At 32.4% G+C, this 25432-nt stretch overlaps 2 protein-coding genes across 10 annotated transcripts; one reads left to right on the top strand and one right to left on the bottom strand.

Moving 5' to 3' along the window:
* The first annotated feature begins 836 nt into the window (after positions 1–836).
* Positions 837–13916, top strand: LOC128874816 (NK-tumor recognition protein). 8 transcript variants are annotated; one of them, XM_054119903.1, is made up of 14 exons: positions 837–1083; positions 1999–2113; positions 3017–3132; positions 3206–3329; positions 3396–3612; positions 3693–3959; positions 4044–4291; positions 4517–4645; positions 4867–5945; positions 6050–6397; positions 6476–6610; positions 13094–13279; positions 13359–13504; positions 13614–13916. In XM_054119903.1, exons 2-14 carry the CDS (start codon positions 2045–2047, stop codon positions 13727–13729), a joined length of 3180 nt encoding a protein of 1059 aa, XP_053975878.1. In that variant the 5' UTR covers positions 837–1083; positions 1999–2044; the 3' UTR covers positions 13730–13916. The 8 variants fall into 8 exon arrangements, with proteins under 8 accessions (XP_053975878.1, XP_053975881.1, XP_053975874.1 ...); XM_054119899.1 differs by lacking the exon at positions 837–1083 and adding an exon at positions 1419–1462; XM_054119900.1 differs by lacking the exon at positions 837–1083 and adding an exon at positions 1440–1458.
* Positions 13917–14064: 148 nt separating this feature from the next.
* Positions 14065–25168, bottom strand: LOC128874818 (ubiquitin carboxyl-terminal hydrolase MINDY-3 homolog). 2 transcript variants are annotated; one of them, XM_054119908.1, is made up of 6 exons: positions 24878–25168; positions 23708–24137; positions 23193–23461; positions 20173–20470; positions 19849–19991; positions 19613–19752 (listed from the first exon to the last, which is right to left on the bottom strand). In XM_054119908.1, the coding sequence occupies exons 1-5, from the start codon at positions 24981–24983 to the stop codon at positions 19898–19900; spliced, it is 1197 nt and encodes a 398-aa protein (XP_053975883.1). In that variant the 5' UTR covers positions 24984–25168; the 3' UTR covers positions 19613–19752; positions 19849–19897. The 2 variants fall into 2 exon arrangements, with proteins under 2 accessions (XP_053975882.1, XP_053975883.1); XM_054119907.1 differs by lacking the exon at positions 19849–19991 and having other exon boundaries at positions 14065–19752.
* Positions 25169–25432: the final 264 nt, after the last annotated feature.

The following is a 25432-nucleotide window of genomic DNA, read 5'->3' as shown; positions in this document are numbered from 1 at the left end:
TGAGTGTGCATCGGTGCGTCTTTCTCCCGTGTGAGTGCGTCCACGTGCGACCGCGCGTTCAGCTGACAAGGATTCAAATAGCCCGCCCCGGAAGTCACACCTGTAAATTTCAACCGCTGATATCTCGACAACGAAGCCTCAGATCGCAAAATGGCAAGAGACTTTTCGATTTATACTGGCACGAAGACTTCATCCTGAACAAATGTCCCACATACTTGTTAACACCCTGTATAACAAGTCTAAATTGAAAACATTTTGCTGATATAAATATAATTAATAACGCAATAGTGTAAAAACTTTTGACACTTGGCAGGTTATGAATGATGACATCTGTTTCGACCACGGTCTGTAAGAGCCATGCCGAACCGAATGATTCCGAGAGTTGACGAACGAACACTCGGCTTTAGCTTAACTTCTATTGGCTAAGGGTTGATGAAAGGAAAATCATACGAAAAATACCGTAATGACATTATATTACTTTATCTCACTTGTACGTGAACCGATTTTATTGATTTTGGTTTTATTTGAAAGCTTATATGCGATTTACATGAGAAAAATGCCGTTAAATTTAGAAAATATTGCAAGCGGGATGAGATATTAATGGAAGAAGTTTCAGGTAAGGTTGGAATAGCCGGTTTACGAGTAAAAGATACGCGGTAGTTCCAGCGCCAGGTATACGTGGTGGCGTATAATTTTTCATGTACTTGGCGTCGAGACGATACCGCGTCTCTAGATATCGCAATGAAAACAATTTTTTTTACGATACCGTAACAATTCGACTTGATCTGTTATTATGTTTCAGACGACGCTAATAGGGACAGCCTATTTTACGTTATACTAAATTTACAAATGGATTTTAAAGTCGTAATAGTTTGCGAAAGCATTTACTGAGTTACAGCCATCTCTAGTGGTCTCTAGTACCAGACGATTGCGGTCAATTGTGGTCGACTAATATAGAAAAATACTGGTGCATCGCGGGTGCGTTACCTGCGGAAGCTAGGGCGCATGCAGGCGCATGATGACACCGGGATAAGGGTTTACGGACGTTTCGATCACGTGTGCGTGGCTGCTTGTATATGCTGAGTAAGTATACAATATTGGAATCGCATGTGAAAGCAAAAAATTGCTCGTGATACTGTCTGCAGTGTAGTATTACACGAAGATGCGTTATTTATATGCGCAATTCTTAACTTAGGCATGTAAGTGATCATCCGTCGATCGGCAGCGTGCAGCAAGTGACACATGCTGCTCACTTGGTGTACTAATACATACAAACACGTGACAAATAATAATCGTATCGCTAATATCAGCGTAATCGTTAGAATCTTCTCAATAACTGCAGTATTCAAATCCAAAAACTTTAGGTTGACTTTTAATAACTGTATGAAATACGCGGAGGTGTTGCGTCTTGAGGAACTATATATAATATATGTATGTCCTACGCTTTCTTCTACTCGCGTAGGTACACGTGCACATGGTTGATGGTTAGTTATTGCATGCATATGCATGTGTATATGTGAACTCATGAGCAAGTGTGAGCAAGTGTAAGTCGTTCCCAAGAACGAAGCTCGGAAATATACATTTAAAATCGAATGGTAGTTGCGATTAATTAAAGCATTTCTATAAATTCGAGTTTTCATTAATACGTCACGCTGTATTATGAATGTGAAGTGTAGTTATGTGACAACGTGTTTTAAATTCTTGTATATCGAGAGTAACGGTATCTCGCGTCTGTCGATCTTTAGCATTATCACATTTGCTCACAGTAATAAGTACAAATTTCATGTTTTCTGGTGAAGTGTATTTTATTATTGTTTCTATATGTGTTTAATATGTTAAGAATAAAGTAATCCAAGTTGTGTTATATTCCAATATATTTATATCAAATTCGTGTCACACTACCATTGTCTCAAACATAACCTTAAGTAAACGCGTGGCTGCTTCGTCTCGCTTTGTTAAATTTCTCACTTATTTTCTTATCGATACTTTCAATTACAGACTAATAATACAAGAAATCGTTTCATTCAAGTATTTGAATCATATCATGGAAACAGGATATTTAAATTTTCGTGATGAAGAACACTTTTCAGATTTTTCGTTATCTCTAGATCAGGTAACGTGTTTATTTAATTATTATTGTTGAATCTGTGAATGTGTGCAAGTTAGCCCTGTTTAAATTCTTGCATAGTTTAGTAAAACAGCAAAAATGGTTCGAAAAATATCTATTTTTTCTATAATATAAAGTATCTATGTTTATTATGAAAATTTAAGAAAATCATATTCTGTATTTACTTTATCATATTCTTGCGAGTAATTTTTTAAAAGTTACTTTGATACAATAAATTCTAAAGTATAGAATGCATGGTTCAACATTATAGTTCTACAGTCTTATCTTGTATCTTTCCATTGGTCTATTTAGTTCATAAACTTTCCATATTTCTTTTTACATTTATAATAATCATCTACCCATGGTACATCCTTCTGTCAAACATGATTCTTGTGAAGTTGTTAAAAATTGTCATCATATAATATGTTATAAACATTTATATAGTCGGAGGAAAATTAATTCTTATATATTAATCTCTAAAAAAGAAATTAATAAGCTTCAGCTTATTCAATATGCTTCATGCATATCTATGTTTATAATGTCAATGTTACTTGGTCTATGTAAATGCAATCCATATATACAATAATACTTCGGTATTACTATATCTATCAATTATGTTGAAACTGTAAATGAATTTTTAGTTCACTGTTTTTGTACGATACAAATGAATTTCTTAAAGTTTGATGCAAGATTATAGACTAAGCAGTTTATTGTATTCTAGCTTACTTATATCTTGTATTAAATTACTAAGCTATTTAAGGTATGATACAAGGAAAATTTGTCTAAAGTTGTATTCCTAGTTTTTCAATGATTCATGAGTGTAAATTTTGTGTTTGGTATATTCATGAAGTACATTCTATTTGTAAATTATATTATTCTAAGTATTGTAAAATATATCACTTTTAACAGAATTTAATGGATAAACCTCAAGATTTATTAATGCACATGGTTGAAAATGATTTTGATTATATGGAAACACATCTTGACATTGCAAATTCTGATAGTTTATGGAGCAATGAACAGGAGTAAGTGTAAATTTATGTTTTATTGTGTCAAATTTTCAGTATAAAATATTTTAACGGATATTATGTATTTCAGACATATAGAAGACGTGGATGACGTATCAATTTCAGAAAGTCCTACAATTTCTAAAATTGATAATATTAAAGAAGATTTTGCTAAAGTTCTTACAGATTGGCAAGAACATATTGGCTATTTACAGGTAGTACTAATATTTGGATATATTATTTCTTATTTGTAGAATGAAACTTACACAACCCATTTTTAGGCCACAGACATGGATGAATATATGGATGTAATAGAATTAAACACGAATACTACAGATAGAAAGAGCTTTTCTATTTCAGAGAATGCATTTCAAGATGAGAAATCAATACTAACTCGAAAATCTAATTATTTAAAAACAAATCAAAAGAATTTAGGGAAGGAGTCCCTTCGAAGCAGTCAGAGTATACAAGAATTAGAAAGCCGTAGTACAGATATAGGTTTATTTAATTTAAGTTTATATTAATGTTATTCAATTAACAGTTATCTCTTTTGTAATGCAAATTCACATTTTCTATAGAAGACACAAGAGAACAAAATTCATATCATAACAAAAGTGACATTATGAAGAGCGATAAGAAAGTAGAAGGAGAATCTAAATCGCTACTTAAAGAGCCTAAATATACAAATAAACAAAATAAAATGGAATGTGACAACATAGGAATCGATGTCACTGCGAATGTATTAGTAAAGCAAAAAAAGAAGAAGAAAGAAAATTTGATACAACGTAATAAAAATACAAAGAATAATAATTTTAATAAAAAATCTATTTCAAATCATTTACCAGGTGATATATCTTTTACATCTAGAGGTGTTTTAAGTAAACAAACATATAAAATGGGCCAAGGCTGATTAACATTTGTTATTATAGTTTTGGAAGCTGGAACTGTTGAAAGTTTATTAGAACAGTTTGAAGCTTCTGAAAATACTGCAATATCATCTCATAGATCTACCAAAATTAGTACAGAATGTAAACAAGAATTACACATGAAACCTACTAAGATTCAGCAACGTATGAAACAGTCTGGAATTACAATAGCAAAGAAATTATCGCAAGTTTCAAATTTACATAAAAATATTAGAGAATCCCAACCTAAAGGAGTTATCGAGAAGATAAAGGTAATTATACAAAGAGTTAATTATTACAAACATAGGTGGGGGATGCTATGGGGTATAAAACTTAGTAGAGAATAATTTGCTGATGCCTTAAATAATCCGAGTTTGAATCTTTGTGCAGTAATTGATAGTCCGATCATTTTTCTCCTGGATAAAAGAAAATCTTATTAAGCATAAAATTAAATTAACTTTGAATGTGTTGTAATATAATCATTTCATATTTGTTAGACGTCTGGGCGTAAAAAGGTAATTTCAATAATACCAACAATGTCAAATCGCCAAAGTAGTGGTCGCAGCAATGGAACACGCATGCAAGATGCCGCGGCAACACTTTCTCGAAACAAGCTTCTGAAAATAGTTAAGTATACAAATTGATTAGTAACGCCTTTTTTTCATGTTTAAGACGTTGACTGCCAAGTAAAAATAACAAAGTTGCCTCATAGCTAGCGTTTATACAATGAATGACATCGAGAATTATTTCGTCCAACAGGACTAGCAGTCAATGTGCTAAACACAATTAAATGACATGAATGATACTTTTTCCAGAAACATAAATAATAACTATTTTATTATGTTAGGTAACAAACAATACCAAAAGTAAAACTGTCGATGGTGGACTAGTCCATTTGGATCACGATTATTGTAGTAGTAGTAATTCATGCTCCAGTAGTTCAGATAGTAACAGTGAATATGAAAGACAATCTAGTGACAGTGAAAAAGTAACTGCATTTAAGGATAATAACTGGCAGTCATCTCATTTTTATACAGCATATCTAAAACAAACATTTTCATCGCATTTGAACAAACCTATAATCAAAAGGAGAGAAAATTCGACTGAAGACACTGCAAGAAAAGATAGTGATTTAGAATCAAGCAAAGTAAATAATAAGGAAGAGTCAGATGTTACAGTATCTAATGATGTTCAAGTCAGTGGATCGGTAAAATTACAAAATGAAATTAAAGAAGAACCTCCAACGGAACATGAGAATGATCAAAATATTAATGTTTCAAGTAATACATCAAACTGTACTAATCAAGTACACAACGAGTCTTTAAATAAATTGACGCAAGAAATAAAAATACGTTCAGCTTTAGCGACAAGTATTTTGCAATTACAAAAGGGTGTTTTAAATAAAACAAAAGGGAATCAGAAAACAACACAAATGGTTTCCGTGTTAAAGAAACCACTTAATACACAACTACCAGTTGTAATGACTACCTCTAATGAAAGTATAATAACTATCTCTAATGGGTCAAATGACAAAGTACACAACATTATTGTTCAAGATACTAAAAAGGCCTTTCCAAAAGAAGAAGAGAGGAAACCTCGTAAAAAATTAAATTTGGCAGAATATAGGAGTAGAAGGGAACAAAATCGTAGCGATAATAGTAGAACAAATTCACCAATACAACCTATGACATTGATATACGTTCATCATGCTTCTACTACAACTGAACCTATCAAAGATGATCCTGGAACTCTAATATGGTCGGAAAGAGAAATTGTATCAGTTTTAAAACCAAAAGCAGACATAGATGAGGAAAAACTTCGTCCAAAACCTCCCACTTGTGACGTAGGAATACAAACTTATGAAACTGTATTTGAATTTCCACCAAAATCTTTAATTGATGTCGATGAAAGGCACGTGGAGGAAAGGTAAACATTAAACAAATGCGTATTTGTTAAGTATATTCGTTGTACTAAATAATTTATTTGCATCGAACGAATATTATTCAATAAAAATTCTGAATAATTTTCAGAGATCAGCATATTCTAAATACAAGCCAACGACCTTATACAAAACAAAGAATTAATTCTAGATCAAGTCGTTCTAGATCGAGAAGTAAAAGTAAAAGTAGGAGCAGAAGCAGAAGCAGAAGTAGAAGTAGTAGTAGTCGAAGCAGATCACGTAAACGGAGCAATACACGTCATCGAAGAATAAGCCATCGTCGTAGCTCTGTCAGTTCAAGTAGTACTTGGTCATCTCGCTCACGTTCGCGTTCAAATACTAGATCTACTTTCAGTTCAGGATCGAGATACTCGCGATCGCGTTCTAGATCGTCCAGATCAAGGTCCCAGTGTTCCTCTCGATATTCTAGTTGTTCAAGGTACATATTTACAAAATGTACAAAAAAAAAAAACATGAAAGCACTGTTATGAAAACATTACAAAAACCGTAATTCTAGATCGTCGTCTCATTCGAATTTCGGAAGAAGTAAATGGTCGATTCGCCGGAAAAAGGAAAGACGCTATCGTAGAAGTTACGACAGGCAGAGACGACATTCCTCAAGCAGTTACCGTAGCTACAAAGATTGGAGAAGGTATATAATTAGTATTAACGATACTTATCGATGCAACAAAGATCGTTTATAGCTACATAAATCCAACGATGCTGATAAAAGCATTTAAATTTGGCTAGAACAGGACTTTCTAACCTTCTAAAAACTCGGGTACCTCGAGATCGCTAGATCCGTACTGTAACTATATTCAAACAAACATAGCTACAGCCCTTGAGGGTTTCGGCTGGAGTAGGCAAAAATTCTATTTGTTCATGAATAATCCACACAATGCGTTTGGCATGATCAGTGAAGACATATGTATTTATGCTAACCGATGGAATTTTTATTACCCTTTCTGATTGGGTTGGTGTCAGATCACCGACAATGTTTACATCGACACTGATTTCACTGACACGATCAATTCACCGACATTGTTTCCGTCGACACTTATTTCACCGACACGTTCAATTCGCTGACATTGTTTCCGTCGCGGATTTCACCGATACCGATTTTTAATATATGTATATACATATATGATCAGTCTTAAAAACAACTTTTTTAATAGTTTTACTCATTCCTTTGTATGGGAAATAGGGATGGCAATTGAGGAATATTATTATGTTTCATTTATGCTCTTTAACTTTATTAATTATCGTACATGGTTAATAAATACATAAGAATGTAACAAATATACTTTAGTACAGGTGAATAATTAAAATAAATAGAAGTATTTTTTACTTTTCTGTAAACAAAGTAAATACATGATGAATGAACAATGAACGTAAACTATACAAATTAAACGAAAATTGACTGTGGACAAGTAATTTTGTCGGTGAGATTACAAGTAATTACGTGTCGGTGAAATAAGTGTCGACGAAAACAATGTCGTTGAATTGATTGTGTCAGTGAAATCAGTGTCGATGTAAACATTGTCGGCGACTTGAACTTGTCGATGAAACGGCGTCGATGTAAACATTGTCGGTGATCTGACACCAACACTTCTGATTACTCTTTGGGAGAACCTGCGTGCCAGTGGTTAAGAAATCTTGGGGTGGAGTATATTTAACCTTTTGATTGCAAAGAGCGTGTATACGTCTTCGAAAAATAGGCTCACAAGAAGAAGGCACGAATGGGGAAATCGCTCTTTGAACGACACCCTATGGAGGTTGTAGTACGCATGTAGTACTGCAAAACCATCTTGGCTTTTTTTCAGAATGGGCCTTCGTTTTCGAGATATTTTGGTTTAAAGTTTTGTGTATGTGTTTTTAAAAAATGTATAATAAAAACACTTAAGGTTCGTTGGGTCAATTGGTAGAGTATCAGATTGTAACGCTATTCGTGTCCCGATAGTTGTTTTTTTATTTTAATTTTGTATCATAGAAATATATTTTTTATGTATTATGTACTATATACTGTATATTATATATTACCTTACGCATATTTTAAGGTTAAAATTAATTTTTAACATAACATATCTTGGCAAAAATTAACAAAATGTTTGTATGCGATGTATCTACGCGAAGTTTTAAAGAAGTATGTAGATTGTAATCAATTTTTATTAATCGGAGATTTGTGGGAGGGGGGGGGGGGGCTCAAGCGGAAGACGTTTATGATGATATATTTAATGAAGCAGATCATGAATATAGTAATGACTGGAAACTGGCAGTGATATCTCTGAAATGTACACCGTTAGTACAACCGTACGATGTGTATTTTTACCGCCAAATTAATATTTTTATTAGAAACATTCATCACTGTATATATGTATTAGAAGATCAGCGTGTAGCAAGTAGGTATTCCGCCATGATATGTTGTTAAAAATTAATTTCAACCTTGAAATAAGCGTAAGGTAATACATAATATACAGTATATAGTACATAATATATAAAAAAGTAAATTTCTATCATACAAAATTGAAAAAAAAAAAATCTATTGGGACACGAATCCGGGCCAACAGCGTTACAACCTAATACTTTATCAATTAACCCAATGAATCTTGTTATAGATGCTTTTATTATACATTTCTTAAGGGGTCATATACGTTTCTCCACTTCAAAATATCGATTTTTTTTTATTATATACTTTTACAGGTGCACGTCGTAGAAAATTTTTACGCCTACAACGAACATAAAATTCGAATTATTTACAAAGTTACAGTCGTGTATATGGAACAAGTCACGCTACATCACGTATCAGCGGGTTAGAGCGTTGATTGTCCTTGTTTGATTTGACTCTTGAAATGTACGGGGAGTTGTATCCGTGATTACCCCGAACTAAAACCGTAGAAAATTGTATGTTCCCCACGATACGCGTTGTTTAGGGCTGCTAGATCCGCAGATCATGGAAAAGAAACTCTAATGAGAGTCTGAATGCTCTCATGGAAGGTCGATCCAAAATAAACATGTAGCGGTCCTACCATTCTTGAAATCGCTGCATACGTTGCAACATTAATACTCAATGAAGGGCACATGTCTTTATTGAAAATTTTGGTCACATTAAATGTTAGCATTGGCAATGCAGCGTGCAGCATGTGTCACATTGCATAGGAAGCTCAACTTTATGGTGTCACTATTGCAGATTGAGGATGAGTTACAAAATTTCTCTTTTATCAAACTCTAAACTCTCCTAAAACTTTAAACGCGTTTTTTTCGAAATAGTATTTCTTAGGGCGGTGGAGGGGAATGCCTCACCGTTTATCCGATTGACTTTATCTTTTACATACATGTTCTAAATAAAATTATTTATCGGTCAATGAAGAGTTTTTTAAATAAATTATACCATTTTTTAATAGCAAATAATAATGTATGGATTTTTATACGGAAATCATGATCCTTGCCTTCTAATCGTTGCTACAACCATAATTTTTTGTTTTTTAAAAAATCCTCTCGTCAACCGAAAACTACGGTACGAGAAAGTGTAAATAAATCGGAAATTTTTGATTGAGATCATTTGTACAAGTTTAATCACGCCCACCGTTAGCGGTGACGTCCAAAAAATTGTTTTATTACAACGTACTTAGAGGGCAAAATTTTAACAATTTATACTTTTTCATGCGGGTTTACTACTGTATAAGCATGTACTTTTATGTTACAAAAAGAATTAAACCAAATGGCTTAATAATTTTCCCTCAAATCTTTTGCAAACATTGAGCACATTTTACTACCGAGAACCGTATATGACCCCTCAAGAAGACATACAAAAAACTTTAAACCAAAATACTTCGAAAACGGAGGCCCCTTTTGAAAAAAGCCAAAATTGTTTTGCAGTACTACATACAGTTGGTCACGAAAATATTCGGACATCGCTATAGTTCTGACTATTATAGTCCGTACTTCAGAAATTTATGCAATAAGAACAAAGAGGTTTCACGTATGTTACTATGCAGTGTGTAGTTAACCAAAACATAAAAGATGTTTATTTACAATAGGTGATTACATAAATAATAAAAGAAAAATGGAAAGTACGCTCGTTTTCATGTCACGAAAATATTCGGACACTTGCTGTACTTCTCAAATTTCCAGGTTCCAGGAACTGACTGAAACAGTGTTTGTAAACATAGCGTTCCTACTATGTACAGAGTACGTTAGAGATCTAATATTTGTCAGTCTTGCTCAAAATTTGTACGGAATGAGTCGGAAAAGTAAGAACACGTCGTTTGATATGCGACAATTAGTAATTTTTCATCGTGAGAAGGGGAAATCGATTCGCAAAATTGCAGATTTATTAAATATTAGTAAGAGCACGGTATGGGATATTCTGCGACGTTACAACAATGATGATAGAATTGAATCTATCCCTCAAAGCGGACGCAAACCGATCCTCAATACTCGTGATAAACGCCATAATTAGGAGAATTAACTGTGATCCTCGGATAAATGTTCCAAAGTTAGCAACTGAAATAAATAATAATCGTGGAATGTCAGTGCATCCGGAAAACATAAGAAGAGTGTTACGATCAGAGGGCTATAATGGAAGAATAGCTCGAAAAAAAACCGTATATTAACGCGAAGAACAGGACGAAGAGACTGAATGTTGCAAGAAACTACACTAGCCGTAAAAAAAATGGGACACTATTTTAAAACGTCATAACTCCGCGAGTTTTCAACCAATCTTCGGGAAACTTCGTGAGGTTTAGTTTTGAAGTGTCCTCTGGGTGTGTGCAAAGTTGCATTGACGAGGGTTGATGATAAAGGGTTAATTCACCCCCCCCCCCCCTCCTAAAGGCGTAATGCAGAAAAACGGCACTTCAGAAGGGTCCAGGGGCGACGGAAGGTGGTGAAAAAATCAAAAAAACCTTTCAGGCGACTCTGTTTGATACCGCCTACAAAATGCACCTTTTGAAATTGCTCTCGGACAAACCCACTCCCCCTAAAATCCACAATTTTTGGACTACAGTCTCGATTTTGGGCTCAATGCATTCTCTGGACTCCCCTGATCCAGAAAATGCTATCACCCATACCGTGCACCCCACAGGCACCCTTTTTGGGGGGGGGGGGGTGGAACAGCTCACAAATTTTCAACCCCCTTCGTAGCGGAGCACTTCCACACATCGCAGGGCGATGGAATTCACCATGTTTGTTCTCAATACGTTAAGGATGAATGCCGAAAAGGTCCCGTTTCGAAAACTGCCCCCAGAGCTGAAGGAAGGGGGGCAAAGGTAGGGGTGGTGCACCCCCAAGTGTAAGGGTTGGAACGTTGTTTCGTTGCGTGGCTCACATGTCCAACAGTCCAGGGCATCGGTGCGACACAGTTTTTATGTCTTTTTCCCGCGTGTATGGCAATAAAATTCGAAAATGTCGATTTTTTTAAAAACTCGCTTCCTTTGAAGTGCCGTTATTCTGCATTACCCATTTAGGGGTGGGTGGGGGGGGGGGGGGGGAGGTGAATTAACCCTTTCTCATCAACCCTCGTCAATGCAACTTTGCACACACCCAGAGAACACTTCAAAACTAAACCTCACGAAGTTTCCCGAAGATCGGTTGAAAACTCTCGGAGTTATGACGTTTTAAAATAGTGTCCCGTTTTTTTTGACAGCTAGTGTATATTTCAAAGGAGAGTCAGTGGTGGGAAGACGTAATTTTCCCGGACGAGGCAAAAGTTAATATTTATGGAAGCAATGGAAGAATTAGGGTATGGCGGAGATCGAGAGAAGAATTAAATCCGAGACATTTGCAACCGACTGTGAAACACGGTGATGGGTCTGTGATGGTGTGGGGATGTATTTTGGCCCAAGAGCGAATTAGTTTTTATCGACGACATCCTCGATAAAAATAGGTATCTGCACATTTTGCAAAACAATTTAAAAAAAAGTGCTGATAACATGGGACTGCAAAGCGGAATCAAATTTTATCAGGATAACGATCCAAAACAAGTCCCATATTGTTCAAGAATTCTTACTATACACTTGCAAGAACGTCCTCCACCCACCACCGCAATCGCCAGATTTAAATTCCATTGAAAATTTATGGGATGAATTAGATCGCCGAATTCGAATAACCCCCATAAACACACAGGACGAACTAAAAAGACTCTGTAAGAAGAATGGCTACGTATTGGGCAATATTATTTAAAAAGAATAATTTATAATATGCCAACGCGATTGCGGCACGTCATAAAGCATATGGGATATCCAACTAAATATTAATTTCTAAAAACAAGATTTATGTATAATGTTATAAACTTAGTTTTGATAGTGTCCGAATATTTTCGTGACATGAAAATGAGCGTACTTTTAATTTTTCTTTTATTATTTATGTAATCACCTATTGTAAATAAACATCTTTTATGTTTTGGTTAACTACACACTGCATAGTAACATACGCGAAACCTTTTTTTGTTCTTAATGCATACATTTCTGAAGTACGCACTATAATAATCAGAACTATAATGGAGTCCGAATATTTTCATGACCGACTGTACGTACTACACCTCTATAGGGTATCGTTCCAAACGCGATTTCCACATCCGTGCCTTCTTTTGTCAGACAGCTGGGCTGACCATACAAAGTCAATATACATATGTATATGTATACAGGGTGATGCGAATTACGAATTAAAATTACGAAATAAAATTTTTACGAAAAAATTTAGAGAACAAAGTTACACTGTTTCAAGGATCGCATGTAATGGCGAAATCATTTTTTCCTAAAGGTCATTTTTTCCAGGTTTCAAGGTCATTGGCATTTTTTTTAGGATTGAATATTTTCATTATTATATTCTTATAGCTCATCAAAAGACAAATTCAAACATGTACAATATGTTGACCTTCAGACGACCTTGTGAGGAGTTATTCTTATAAAATGAACGAGATTTGAATTTGAGAATTTTGGGAGAAAGGACTTTTAAGTTTTTTATTTTTATTTTTGAAACTAAACGTCGAGTAAATAAAATAAAATGTAAATATAAAAAAGCTTCACTTTGTCATTCTCTGTAAGGAGATATTTTTTAAAAATTGTTTTGACGAATTTAGAAATTTTCAACAAAATAAATTGCAGTTAATGAAATTTCATGGTTTTAATTGTATTAGATCTCCGTCCAGCTCTTACCGGAAATCATACGATTGGTGTGACAGAGAAAAGCAAAGACAAGTGGAGGAACGAAGGGTGATTTATGTCGGTCGTTTAGACGAAGGAATTACTAAAGCTGATTTGCGCCGAAGATTCGAAACTTTCGGCCCTATCGTAGACATTAGTATACATATTCGTGAACATGGGTAAGTGTTTTGATGTTCTGTAAGTTTATCTTGTATTCCTAAAAACGTAAAAAATCTAAATTTTTTCGTCACGTTTTAGTGACAATTACGGTTTTGTAACATTTGCATATAAAAATGACGCATACGAAGCAGTAGAACATGGTAACGATGATCGAAATTTACCCAGATATGATTTATGTTTCGGGGGCCGTCGAGCATTTTGTAAAGTGAAATATGCTGATCTTGGTAAGAACAAATTATACACGATACGTCGCGTTCTGTGTTTAATTGAATATAATAAAGTTCGATTTAAGCTAAACTCGGTATTTTAAATACGGTACATTGTTTCTGACAGATGGTATGGCAAGCAGTTCTCCTAATAGTGCACACAAATCACAGGGCAGCGAGGACAATACGTTCGACCTTCTATTGCAAGAAGCAAAAGCAAAGTTGCGTAAAAGAAAGGTTTGACATATGTACTACTTATTAATTGTTAATGTAATTGAAGAACTAGTACAGATATCGTTATCGATAATATTCCAAACAAGAGCAGGCGAAATGGTGTATACTGGTACTCCGTCAGTTGGAATGTAGTAAGAATTACAATGTGATTGTTGCAGAGTGTATTGTATACGTAACTGTTGCGATAATTTTGTCATCTAAAAAAAAAAGAAATAATGTACGACTTGACAGGTATATATTTCGAAGTAATCATGAATATCAATGTTATTGAAATGTACAAAATATCCCACTTAGATCTATAATATTTTCAATAATTATGAAAGTATTAAATTTCGTTCAATATGATAGTTCGGTTAGTTAACGATGTATAATTATAATAGGTTTATTTTAAAGTGTTTTCCTTATTTTTTATTACTAATTTATTGAAATCAGTACAATATTAATTATGAATTCCTTGAAAGCTATAAAAACATAAGTGATTGTATTTCGAAAGTGTTTTAACTTGTAAGATATGAGTTAACATATTATATATTGCTTAAAACACAACTTCCACGTAGAAAAGTGAATGTATTTTCGTTACCTTTGGTGGTGCTGTGATTTATTACAATGGTGTTTAGTTGGTATATGTTAAATCTTTGAGAAGGTTTACGATTCAAATGAGAGAATTGCGTACAGGGATGGAGCCTAAATCATAGGGGCTGATGACTATGAGAATGCTGTTTAATATACAGTATACTAGTTGGCTAGCCATTATTGTGAAAATATCATCATATACCAATATGATATAAAATTATAAGTTTGGTTATCATTTTTTTAATTGTGTAATCCTGGATGTAGGAACAAATTTCGCTTCATTTTCAATAGTAACGATGAATGTAAGGCTGACATCAATGGTTCAAGGTAAGGTTCTGGTTTTGAATCTGTTAAGGACCTTTTGGTTTTCTCACTCTTAATTTTTTATCAAATTACCCTTTACTACTATATTTTTCAACACTTTAATATATCTAAGTTACGAAATGATATAATACTCTTATTGACATCTTGTACTTTTCTGATTATTTAACAGAATTGCTTACTTGTAACATTAACTACAAACAGGAACGTAAAAATACAAATAAACAATACACACAAATTTAACAGGTAAACGAATAAAGGTGGGTTCGCTTTGAACCCTTATGCATTGATAGTGCTTGTAAACTTCGATTACGTTAAATACTTATTTTCGTTGAGGTACGGTAGTTAAAGAGTCACTACCAACCCGTACGTTTCAATTAAATTTATATAAAATAGCAAATTCATACATTTGCAATAAGGAAAATGATATGTGATAGGTTGCATGATGGGGACAATACTCTGTCAATATCACCTTCAAATTGTTTATTTAAGTCAAATACCACTGTTATTTATTAACTGTGTTTTGCCATATGGTTAGAATGAATTTAATATGTACATCCAATATTTTATACACTTTTTTGTACTTCAATAACATTACATACAACAAACAGTGTAATAAAAGTAATAATATTAACAGGGTTCATAATTGGCGTTTTTAGTTACGGTATTCTTAAGTATAAAAAAAGTAATTTTGTGTGTATCCAACATTTTGCCACACGTACGAGTGTAAGTGCTGAGAAGCCAAAGGGAATGATTCTAAATAGTACATAAGCGTCCAAAACGAGCATACCCTATGTGTACAAGTGTAATATAATACAAAAATAAATAAATATATATATTACGAATGTTGTCTCAATCTTTTCCATTACAATAATTCTAATTCATAAAAAAATAATTTCTGTAACATTTAAATCAGAGCTAATGAGAGCTTTACTTGAATAATGTAGAGAAACAGGTAGTACTAACGTGAACTGACGCATCTTCTTGAAATGCACTTGTCACGATAGATTTTATAAAATCCTCAATCCATCATCTGGTCTCTTGGCACTACTTAACAATAATTAGAAAAGCGTTATAAATTTCATAAAGTTTCTTCAAAATCTTTGCGTTTTGTTTAATAACTTCATCAAGAACTCAGCTAATAATAATAAAATAAATTATAGCGATTATTTTAACGATGATAATAGTAATAGGAGGAATAATAAATAAATATATTTGTTTTATAAAATTCTTAAATACAGTTCTCAACCCGACTATAATTATGTGATAATATAGTTTATTTAAAACACAAAATGATCTGCAAATTATTCCGTCTATTGTATAGAATACTTCCTCTGTTCCCATTACTTCAAAAACTGTTTCCATGGTATAATATGGTTACACTGAGTGCATTAGATGATGAAAATATTTGCATTCTAGGTGGAGGCATCACGGAAAAATGAAATTTACCTTGGTGTGTTTATGTAATATAATATAATTCTTTCAATAGCAGTATTTTAATCCTTTTTAATTACGGCGGTTAATTAATAGTAATTATTAGTTATATAATTTTACGCAAATATTTATCATTATGCACGACTTATGTGTGAGAGTATGACCTTTAACTATTAGAATCGCATAGCTGACATGGGACCCAAAAGCAATGAAATTTTCAATAATGAATTCATATTTTTAATAGGTATGATCGCCGATGTTCTTTGTATCGTTTTGCTTCACATAAGCGTTACTCAACATGCGTACATTAAAAAGTGGGTTGTACTAACTTCAACAATATACATGCTTCTAATAAATATTTTCTCGTTTGCAAATGCAGAATGAACCAATTCATATTATTGTAACATTCGTATCATCTTTATTATTTCCGATGTTAGTGACTCGATTAAAATATTACTGGCAAAGTATTACTAGACTAATACTACAATGCAGCAGGGTATCCATTATTATTATTAATTACTTTCAATTACTTGATATGTAACTTTTTCGCATAACGTTCCTGAACATTCTTTTCTGTACATTAGAACGACCACTCGTAAATTCGTATGTAGAAGAAACAAATATTAGGTTGACAGTAACCTTTTAACAGTCAAGAATTTTACATGTTTCGAGATCTTTTATGAGGAGGTCATTTTTAAGTCAAAACAATGAAATTGTAAGTCAAAATAATATTTTGTATAATTAATAAGCACATTAATATAACAGAACATTAACTTCTTGATTGAATAATGCCTAGACATTAGTCGCAACAGAACTATTTTGAACTATTTTTCATGGAATATCTTAACAGATGAATTGTAGAAAAATATTATCAGTCTTTACTAATTATCCTTATGTTCGAAACTGTAAGCAGACTGCATCCTTTAGGAGACAGTAGTTGTAATAGTTAGAGTAACTCAGCTGTGTCTAAAGTAACAATATAAATATAAAGCTCGGCAGTTATAAAGAGACTTCCCCAATAGACTTACTGATATGTAAATAAAACGAGCTTTTGCATAACAACGGAAGTTGAAATGCTAAGATTATGGAATATAGTTTTGGATGCTTTTAGTTAATAGTTTGGAACATGTTCAACATTAATATTTGAGAAAATAATATACCTGCTGTGCGGCAGTCGGTTGAATATCAGGAAAGGGTTATCCTGTTAGTAAGTGATCGAAGGATTTATCACCAGAATAATTTCTCTTATCGACGAAGTTTCCTACAAGCGAGACATTAATTTACATTTAAATAAATCTTTTTATATTTTTAGTAACATTGCACATGAGATGTATGGCTTTAGGAAGAGTCCATGAAGTGTTACGTGGTTTTCTAATATTAAAATTTATTTCGGATAAATTTAAACTAAATTGGTCCACTAACATTGGAAACAATTTAGGTGAACAATGTATACGAATTTAGCAGATTGTACACTTACTTACCTTCACTTATACATTACATGCAAAACAAAATCAACCGCTTTGTCAAATAATTTAAATTATTACATACCGTCAAAACAGAAATAATTAGTACAGCCCTGCAAAAATTGTACGTACCTACGTAGTTTGATAATTTCCTGTTTTTCAAACGAAGTAGAATACTAAAGTTCGATCCCTACTGGCCTTTAAGAGCCCTTTGTGTTCAAATAAAATTCACGTTCATGAGAAAAATTATAACACTGTTTTAGTATTCACATTATAGAGTATGCTCTGAATTGTAACACTTTAAAATTTGACGTAAGCGTCGCTTAAGGACTAGTAGGACAGCAGGAATCAACTATTATTATGGACAATAAATCCTGTCTAAGAAAAGATCAGAAGCTTATTAGGGCAAAATCAATCGTATTCGTGGATTTTCTTAATAAATGTTTTTGCGTTACGTGTTAGAGATTTTGGATTTCAGTCATACTAATTAAATAGCAATTAAATTTCATCTACTCCTCTTTCTAACTGAGATAGTTCGAAACTGAGCCAACGCCTCTTAGACGGGATTCATTGTATATTGTTCGGTGACATATACACATCGATGCCCGAAAATTTATTAGCAAAGGTCTCCTTCCAACAGTCGCTCGCATCATTAAATTTTCCAGCATCATTATTAACAACAAGCAATTATTGCTCCACCATTAGATACATATATACAGTGTCCTAATATTGTAAGAGAAGTCGAAACATGCAATCTGAAATTTCGTTTTCGATATATAAGTAGTTAAAATTGACCAATGTGTAAAAACTTTAAGTGCTTATATGTTCAAAAGAGATTCTCAGGTTGCAAAACGGTAGGTTATTCGACCTTTTCCCCACGAGGAACTTGCATGCTTCGATTTCTTTCATAATTTTGAGTCACTCTGTACGTATCACCAGCCAAAAGATCAAAATAATACCAACACTGATTTCAGAACTAAATGCATTGTTTGACCTAGAACACAGGAATAGTAACAACCATCGATAAAACTCCTATAAAGTGACTAGACTATAACTTTAAAGTAAATTATATATTTAGATTATGTACGACTTATGCAGAATTGTACATACTCATCCAACATTTTCCTTTTTTCGTTTTTTTTACATTTCAGTTTTTCTTTGTTACATATTTTATACTTTTTTCATTATTTTGCACTTAACCACTTTTCGTATTTCTCGTTACATTCAACGTGTTTTTATTTATAAATATCACGTTTCAATAATAAAAATTTTCTTGTTAATTTTATTATTTTTTGTTCCTGTTATTATCGTCTTCACTTTTGTTTTGTAAATAACGTTGCGTGTCCCTTCATTTATCCTCATTGACTATTTAATCTCCTTTCGTTTCAATTAATTAGTACGTTCCTTTTCTTCCTTTAAATGAACATAATCGAATAACTATAACTTATTTGATGTTGAAATAAACTAAGGTATAGTATTACATAAATTGTTAAATTTCTTCCCAAATTGTGATAATACAACATAATCGCTACAATATCAAATATACATGTAAAGTATACTTCAAATTCTTTTAAATTGTAGCACAGAATTTAGTTTTGAACTGAATTTCTTTTATAACTGAAATCATTCCATGATATTCAAATCATTTGAATTTTCAGTGGCAATGACATTAAAATTTATTGAATTTTGATAATTAAAAATTAAAAAATAATATCTAATTAGTATTAAATATCTTTAACAAGTCCTTTTCATTGTAAATTAGTTCTATAACTGAACACCTCTAGCTTCGTTAAACACAAAGACATCTTTCTGTTTAAGTTCCGTGTAGTCATAAGTGTAGCACTTATTTTCGAATCATTTTATAATTTAGTCACTGGTTTCCGCGTCCAGGAATTCCAACAATATCGTTAAAAATACAATTTGAGCAACACTTATTAATTAAGGCTCGGAGTCTGTTCACCATCCCACTGAACTTCAATTCTGGGCCACTTTGTTTGAAGTACCGTCAGCATGGGATTGCTTTCCAAAATGCCCTTAATAGTACATTCTAATAATACCGCTTGACCTTTGCGATATATCACTTTATTTTCGTAGTTGCTACGTTGAAGACCATTATAATGATATAAGGGAAATATGTCAGGACAAGTTCTTGTTTCTTCGGGAAAGAATTCGTCCATAAATGAAGAACGCAAAATAATTCCCAAATTTTCACTATCCAATTTTTTCCTCATTATGTCGACGCTGTAAATAAAATTATGGGTTAAACTTTGTCTCAGGGGCTTTACACGATTAACAGTAATAGCCAAATCAATATTAAAATTAATGTATAATATTAACCCTTAACTCTCCAGTCTCATCACAGTATATCTTGCGGTTCAGTATGTTACTATAGTGACGTCTGTGGAGCTGTGGTGCATATACTATGTTTGGGAGCCGTAGCAGAATCTCCAGAGCGAAAAGGGTCAATACTTTTTTCTCTACTAATTAATATTTTATTATAACAAAATCTTATTTGAATAAAAGCAGAAGTGTCGCTGTACGCAGCTTTTTCACATAAATATGAAATATAGATTTGCAGACTATAATAATTATACCAACTTAAAAAATGAAGCATTAACAAATTCTTTTCTTATTTTTCTGGAATGAATTAATAATACTTACTATTCTGCATCTGCGACTAATCCCAGTTCAGCAAGAACATCTTGCAGTAAATTAGCAGGAATGAAATTATTTCCTTCGTGATCGAACTTTCGGAAAACCCTTTTAGCTTGTTCAGCAGGTGTTTCGGGACTCACCAATCTCTTCTCAGAAGAGAAAAGTACGCTCAAGTGCGTGTCTGAACCCAACACCCAAACAGGATTCGATGGAGACTTTAAGAACGTTCCCACTTCAAAGTAACGTAAATGTTCAAGAAGTGCAAGAAATCCAACAGAATTCTGCTTGTCTATCCCTCGTAACTCTGAAATTAGCAAAGTAGTTATAGCACACATATAAATATATTCATTAGAATGGTCCTTATTTCAATGATTTTTGAAATCTACGTCACGCACCTCCTAAATACATTGCAAATACATACAACAAAATTCCTGCAAAATTTAAGCTCTCAATTTTAACATTAACGCGTGCCCCAAATCTTCGAAAGTTTTAAATGGAAAATACATGGAATTTTTTCAATCAGTTATTTCTTTTTTCTTTTATCCCAATACAAATTGATGAAACGATTTGAAATTTGAATGAGTTGTTACTTATAATAGTAGGATCGAACCCTACAAATTTCAAACTTTTATCTGAATTATTTCCTTATATATTAGTCCAGTAAATAAAAGGAAAAGAATTTTTGTTTATGAAAAATTGATAAAAAATAATAAATAAGTTTCTCTTTAAGACATTAAAAAAAAAATATTATAAAAATAGTTTAATTAAAAAAAATAGGTTTTTATTTATTAGGCTGATATATAAGGAAATAATTAGGATACAAATTTTGAATTTTCAGAGCTTGGTCCTATTATTATTATTATAAGTAATAACTCTGCGAAATTTCAAATCATTTCATCTATTTTTATTGGAATTAAAGATTAATTTTTGGAAAAAAATATAACCGATTTCAAAAAACATTAAAACTGCACTAAAAAGTATGAAATAATTATATTTAAACTGCATTATTGCTCGCCAGCTTTTAATGAATTTGATTACATTTTCTTTTAATCAAAGAAACCTGTTCAGAGGCGGCGAAAAATTAAAAAATTACCAAACTTGATTTAACTTTCTGTCGGAGGAATCAAAATTGGGCCTTTACTTATTGCTATTATTATATCCGCTTTAGACATCATATATATCAACACTATTCAATGTTGCCGCCCTCACTAAATATTATCCTAAACCTACGCAGATAGTATTTCCACATAAACAGTATACATGTATACATTAACAGCAATCAGAATTGCATTGTATCTAATACGCTGTATTTAATAATTTAATCAAATTCATCAAGAGCTGGTAAGCAATAATGCAATTTAAACAGAAATTATTTCATACTTTTCAATGCATTTCCTCATACTTTTAAGCAATTATATCTAGAGCTGGTGAGTATTCATATAAATAACTAGAAATTATGTTCATACTTTTTAGTGCAATTTAATATTTTTTCGAAGTCGGTTATATTTTCTATCCCAAAAAGTAATTTAATTTAGATTTTTTTGTGGCAATCTGTAACCAATAGGCTTTATGCAATAACAATAGTTATGAACAATATGTATATTGTTACAAATCGGATCATCAGGAATACATGTGCAACTACATGGGAAAGGATTCATCGCGATCGGTAAATTCCTTGCCGAGTTACATCAAAGAATAGGAATTTTGCAATAACAATTGTTATAAACATTAAGAAATCCATAAATTTTTTCAAATAAGAACATCATGAAATCAGCAGTCACTAAATGTGAAAAATTCCATCTCGATCGGTCAAGTTCCTCGCCGAGTTACATCATATAATTGAAATTCTGCAATAACAATAGTTATAAACAATAACAAAATTCATAAATTTTTGCAAATATGACCATCGCGAAAACCTGCCCGGCAGCAAAAAGTACCATCGATTTCATCGATGTTAGGCCGAACATACGTGAAATAGTACTCTTTGTGCGATAAAAAATAAAATAAGGTCAAATGTTATTTTATGGGACCAAGTGGCAGTGATGTTCTACCAGATGCAAGAAGTTTCAATTCGATTGATTCATCTGTTTCGAAGTAAGAAGCAGTACAACATTTTTCGGTTATTCGAAAAAAAAAAACGTGTAAAAAAATGACAAATCGCAAAATGTCTTGATAACGGGACCAACTGGAGACATGCTCTACAAGATGCAAAAGGTTTCATCCCGATTGGTCAAGCCATCCTTTTTCAAAGTCGATTAAAAAAATTAGTAACTGAATTCCATGTATTCCATTTAAAACTTTCGAAGATTTGGGGCACGCGTTAAAGTTAAAATTGAGAGCTTAAATTTTGCAGGAATTTTATTGTATGTATTTGCAATGTATTTAGGAGGTGCGTGACGTAGATTTCAAAAATCACTGAAATAAGGACCACCCTAATTAATATATATTAATTTAACTAAATTGCTTTTAATTCGATACAAATATTAATTGAGTATGGCAATAGTCTATTTTGTGCATATAAGTTTTCTGACTATCCTATACGTCAAAACACTCTGCATATTAATTAATAATTTAAGTACATTGAGTTAATTTTGTTTCTCTGCTATGATAATGGATATTGAGAGTGACTAAGGAAACAAAGGAAATCTGTGAAGCCAAAGATAGAGGAAAAATCTAATCTAGACCTAACCTAGTTGCATCATAATTTCTTACATGATACCATCTAAATTTAGGATCAGTCAAAAGACAATGCAGCACATAAGCAAATAAATGGTTACTTGGAAAGATATAAAAGTGTGCTACCTAAAGTAACAAAGGAAAGTATCTGTTATTAAATTATTACTATACAAACAGCTACCAAATAATGACCAGACATTACCATACTGGAAAGGTTAATAAAATGATTTTATAAACTATTTCTCAAACTAATGAATGGAACTGATCGATGACATAAGTAGAAACCATTTTCTACTGGTATATTTTTTGGTTTAGTATGTAATTTGCTTATTAGATAATAAATGTCTTACTGAGGTCTCCAATGGTTTGATCGTAATCCCATACGTGGCTGACTGCCCTGCCAGTGAGTATCAAATTTATAAGACTTTGACTTCCGTAACCATATGTTGCATCAATCATTGCCTCTAAAGGATCCGACATTTCCACATGAATTTCGGTAATACCTTTTGTAACAATTACGCTGTAAAGAAGCAATAAGACACCATATCGGTCTTTCAACATTTCCAACCTCTCTGATAAGAATTCTTCCACATGTTCCGAGATATTCGTTGTAAATAACCTAAAACATTGTTTATTGTTGTAACAAATTTCAGATTTTGCTCTACGCTGATCATTTCGATAATGCTGCATGTTAGTTCAGCGCACACCCAATCTACGGATATACTATATTTGAATTTGCTTACAAAGCATTCAGAGAAAGATAATTTCATTCACAATTTTTACTTATTTCTGCACAATGAATTGCTCTATATATGATTGTGTTGTAGTCATTTCTGTATCATATATAATAAAGTCGATTTCTTACCTCAATTGAGAATGAAAGACATCTGGGTGTATGCTTTTAAGATCCTCATTGATTTCCTTTGCTAATGTTTTGTCCCTCGTATTAATGACTTCTTGGTTATCTGCATTTGCTTCTTCTTCCTCGCTTCCTTTTTTTGACACTTTCTTCGACCACCTAGGTTCTTCTTCGCTTGTTTCATTTGGAACCTTGCATTCCATATAGATAACAGAATATTTTGGACCTTTTTCTCCTGCAGCTTGTTTTAGAATTTCAACAGAAGCTCGCACAAGAAGCTGATAACATTTGTCTAAATTTATACTTCTCCAGGTTGAAATGTCTGTTTCAGAGAGTAACTGCTTTAAGATGAAAGCTTGAACAGGGGCTATCACTGCACACGGACCACCTTCTGCTTGTATTAATGCTGTGGGTTCATCTGGACTAAAATAGAAACCTGAAATAAATTAACATAAATCATATCAACTATAAGGTTTTTATTACAAGCTTAAGTAATAATATTTTTTATTATCATTTCTGTTACTGCGCTTTCTATGTGTCGTTAAATTGTTTTCTTAATAATTTCAATGTTGTAAATTGATGTTTTGAATTCCATTATTAGAATAATATTTAGTGTTAACATATAACTTTTTTATCCTTCAAGAAGGATAGTATGGAAGGAGTAAATCATGATATATAAGAAAACTTAATACTTTTACAATTTTAATAAATATTATCATTTATTTACAAAAGACATAGAGCAAAGAATCTAATCCTATATTACAGTTTTTAGCTTAAGAGCTTACTAAAATATATAAACTCAATTGTGATTATTTCAAACATTGATTAACTAAACCAGTTGTTAATGTAATTTACTCACTGTCATCTAAAGTATATATATATATATATAATATATTATAACATTATTTGATAATTCATAATATTCCGATTTTCAAAACTGTAAGTAAATTAAAATTATTAAACAAGTATTTAAATTAATTATGTAGAAATAATTAAATTATTTATAAGCATGATTTTGTTATTCTTCCAACCTATTTTTTTGTTATTAATGACCAAAATGAACTTTATCGATTAATAGTCATTTACTGTTGTAATGATTTGAAAATAACAGAGAGTCAATTCAAAACACTGACTAAATCATAAAAGCGTTGAAAATTTATTCAAATATACATTTACCTTGGGCCCAGCGTTTAAAAACATCTTCCTTGACAGCATTACCCCAAAGAAGTGTTTTGATGGAATGTAAAAACTCGTCGTCGCACTGAACAGCATTTTCAGCCATTATCCACGAATTCGTCGATCAATATAACATTAAAGGCGTCAAAACGTAATACGTTATTTCAACGTAATCATAGTATTGTTTTCGTAACTTTGACAAACCGGTTTATTTAGTTATTGTTTTAAATATTTTGACTTGTGTCGTATAACCTATTCCATGAATGAGATAACTACCAAGCACGTCGCCATTTTGAATATGAGCATAGCTAAAGAAGGTTACAGATGGATAATATTTATTCCAACGAAGAGCAACGGAGAATAGGTGAACTACGAAACTGTTTTTCGCGTTTTTTATGCACAATAATGAAAACAAACACATAATGATTATGCATTTCGTAATCAGGGGAAGTAAATCTATCGATCTATCAAGAGTTTGTTTTGAAAATTAGCAAAAAACAAATTTGTTCCTTAAAAACATATTTTTATCATATTTTAAAGTTGAAATTGCAAAAT

The sequence above is a fragment of the Hylaeus volcanicus genome, chromosome 4 (assembly GCF_026283585.1).
Source record: "Hylaeus volcanicus isolate JK05 chromosome 4, UHH_iyHylVolc1.0_haploid, whole genome shotgun sequence".
In the NCBI taxonomy this organism is placed as follows: Eukaryota; Metazoa; Arthropoda; class Insecta; order Hymenoptera; family Colletidae; genus Hylaeus; species Hylaeus volcanicus.
This window is presented reverse-complemented; position numbering and strand designations above follow the sequence as displayed.

Excerpts from the sequence above, each read along its gene's own strand:
- LOC128874818 (XM_054119907.1), bottom strand. The coding sequence starts at position 24,983 with ATGGCTGAAAATGCTGTTCAGTGCGACGACGAGTTTTTACATTCCATC. Across the intron at positions 24,138-24,877 it reads TTTTAAACGCTGGGCCCAAG|GTTTCTATTTTAGTCCAGAT; the intron begins GTAAATGTATAT and ends AATTTATTTCAG. Across the intron at positions 20,471-23,192 it reads TCAAACCATTGGAGACCTCA|AGTTACGAGGGATAGACAAG; the intron begins GTAAGACATTTA and ends TGCTAATTTCAG.
- LOC128874816 (XM_054119899.1), top strand. The coding sequence starts at position 1,434 with ATGTCCTACGCTTTCTTCTACTCGCGTAG. Across the intron at positions 3,330-3,395 it reads AACATATTGGCTATTTACAG|GCCACAGACATGGATGAATA; the intron begins GTAGTACTAATA and ends ACCCATTTTTAG. Across the intron at positions 3,960-4,043 it reads TATTTCAAATCATTTACCAG|TTTTGGAAGCTGGAACTGTT; the intron begins GTGATATATCTT and ends TTGTTATTATAG.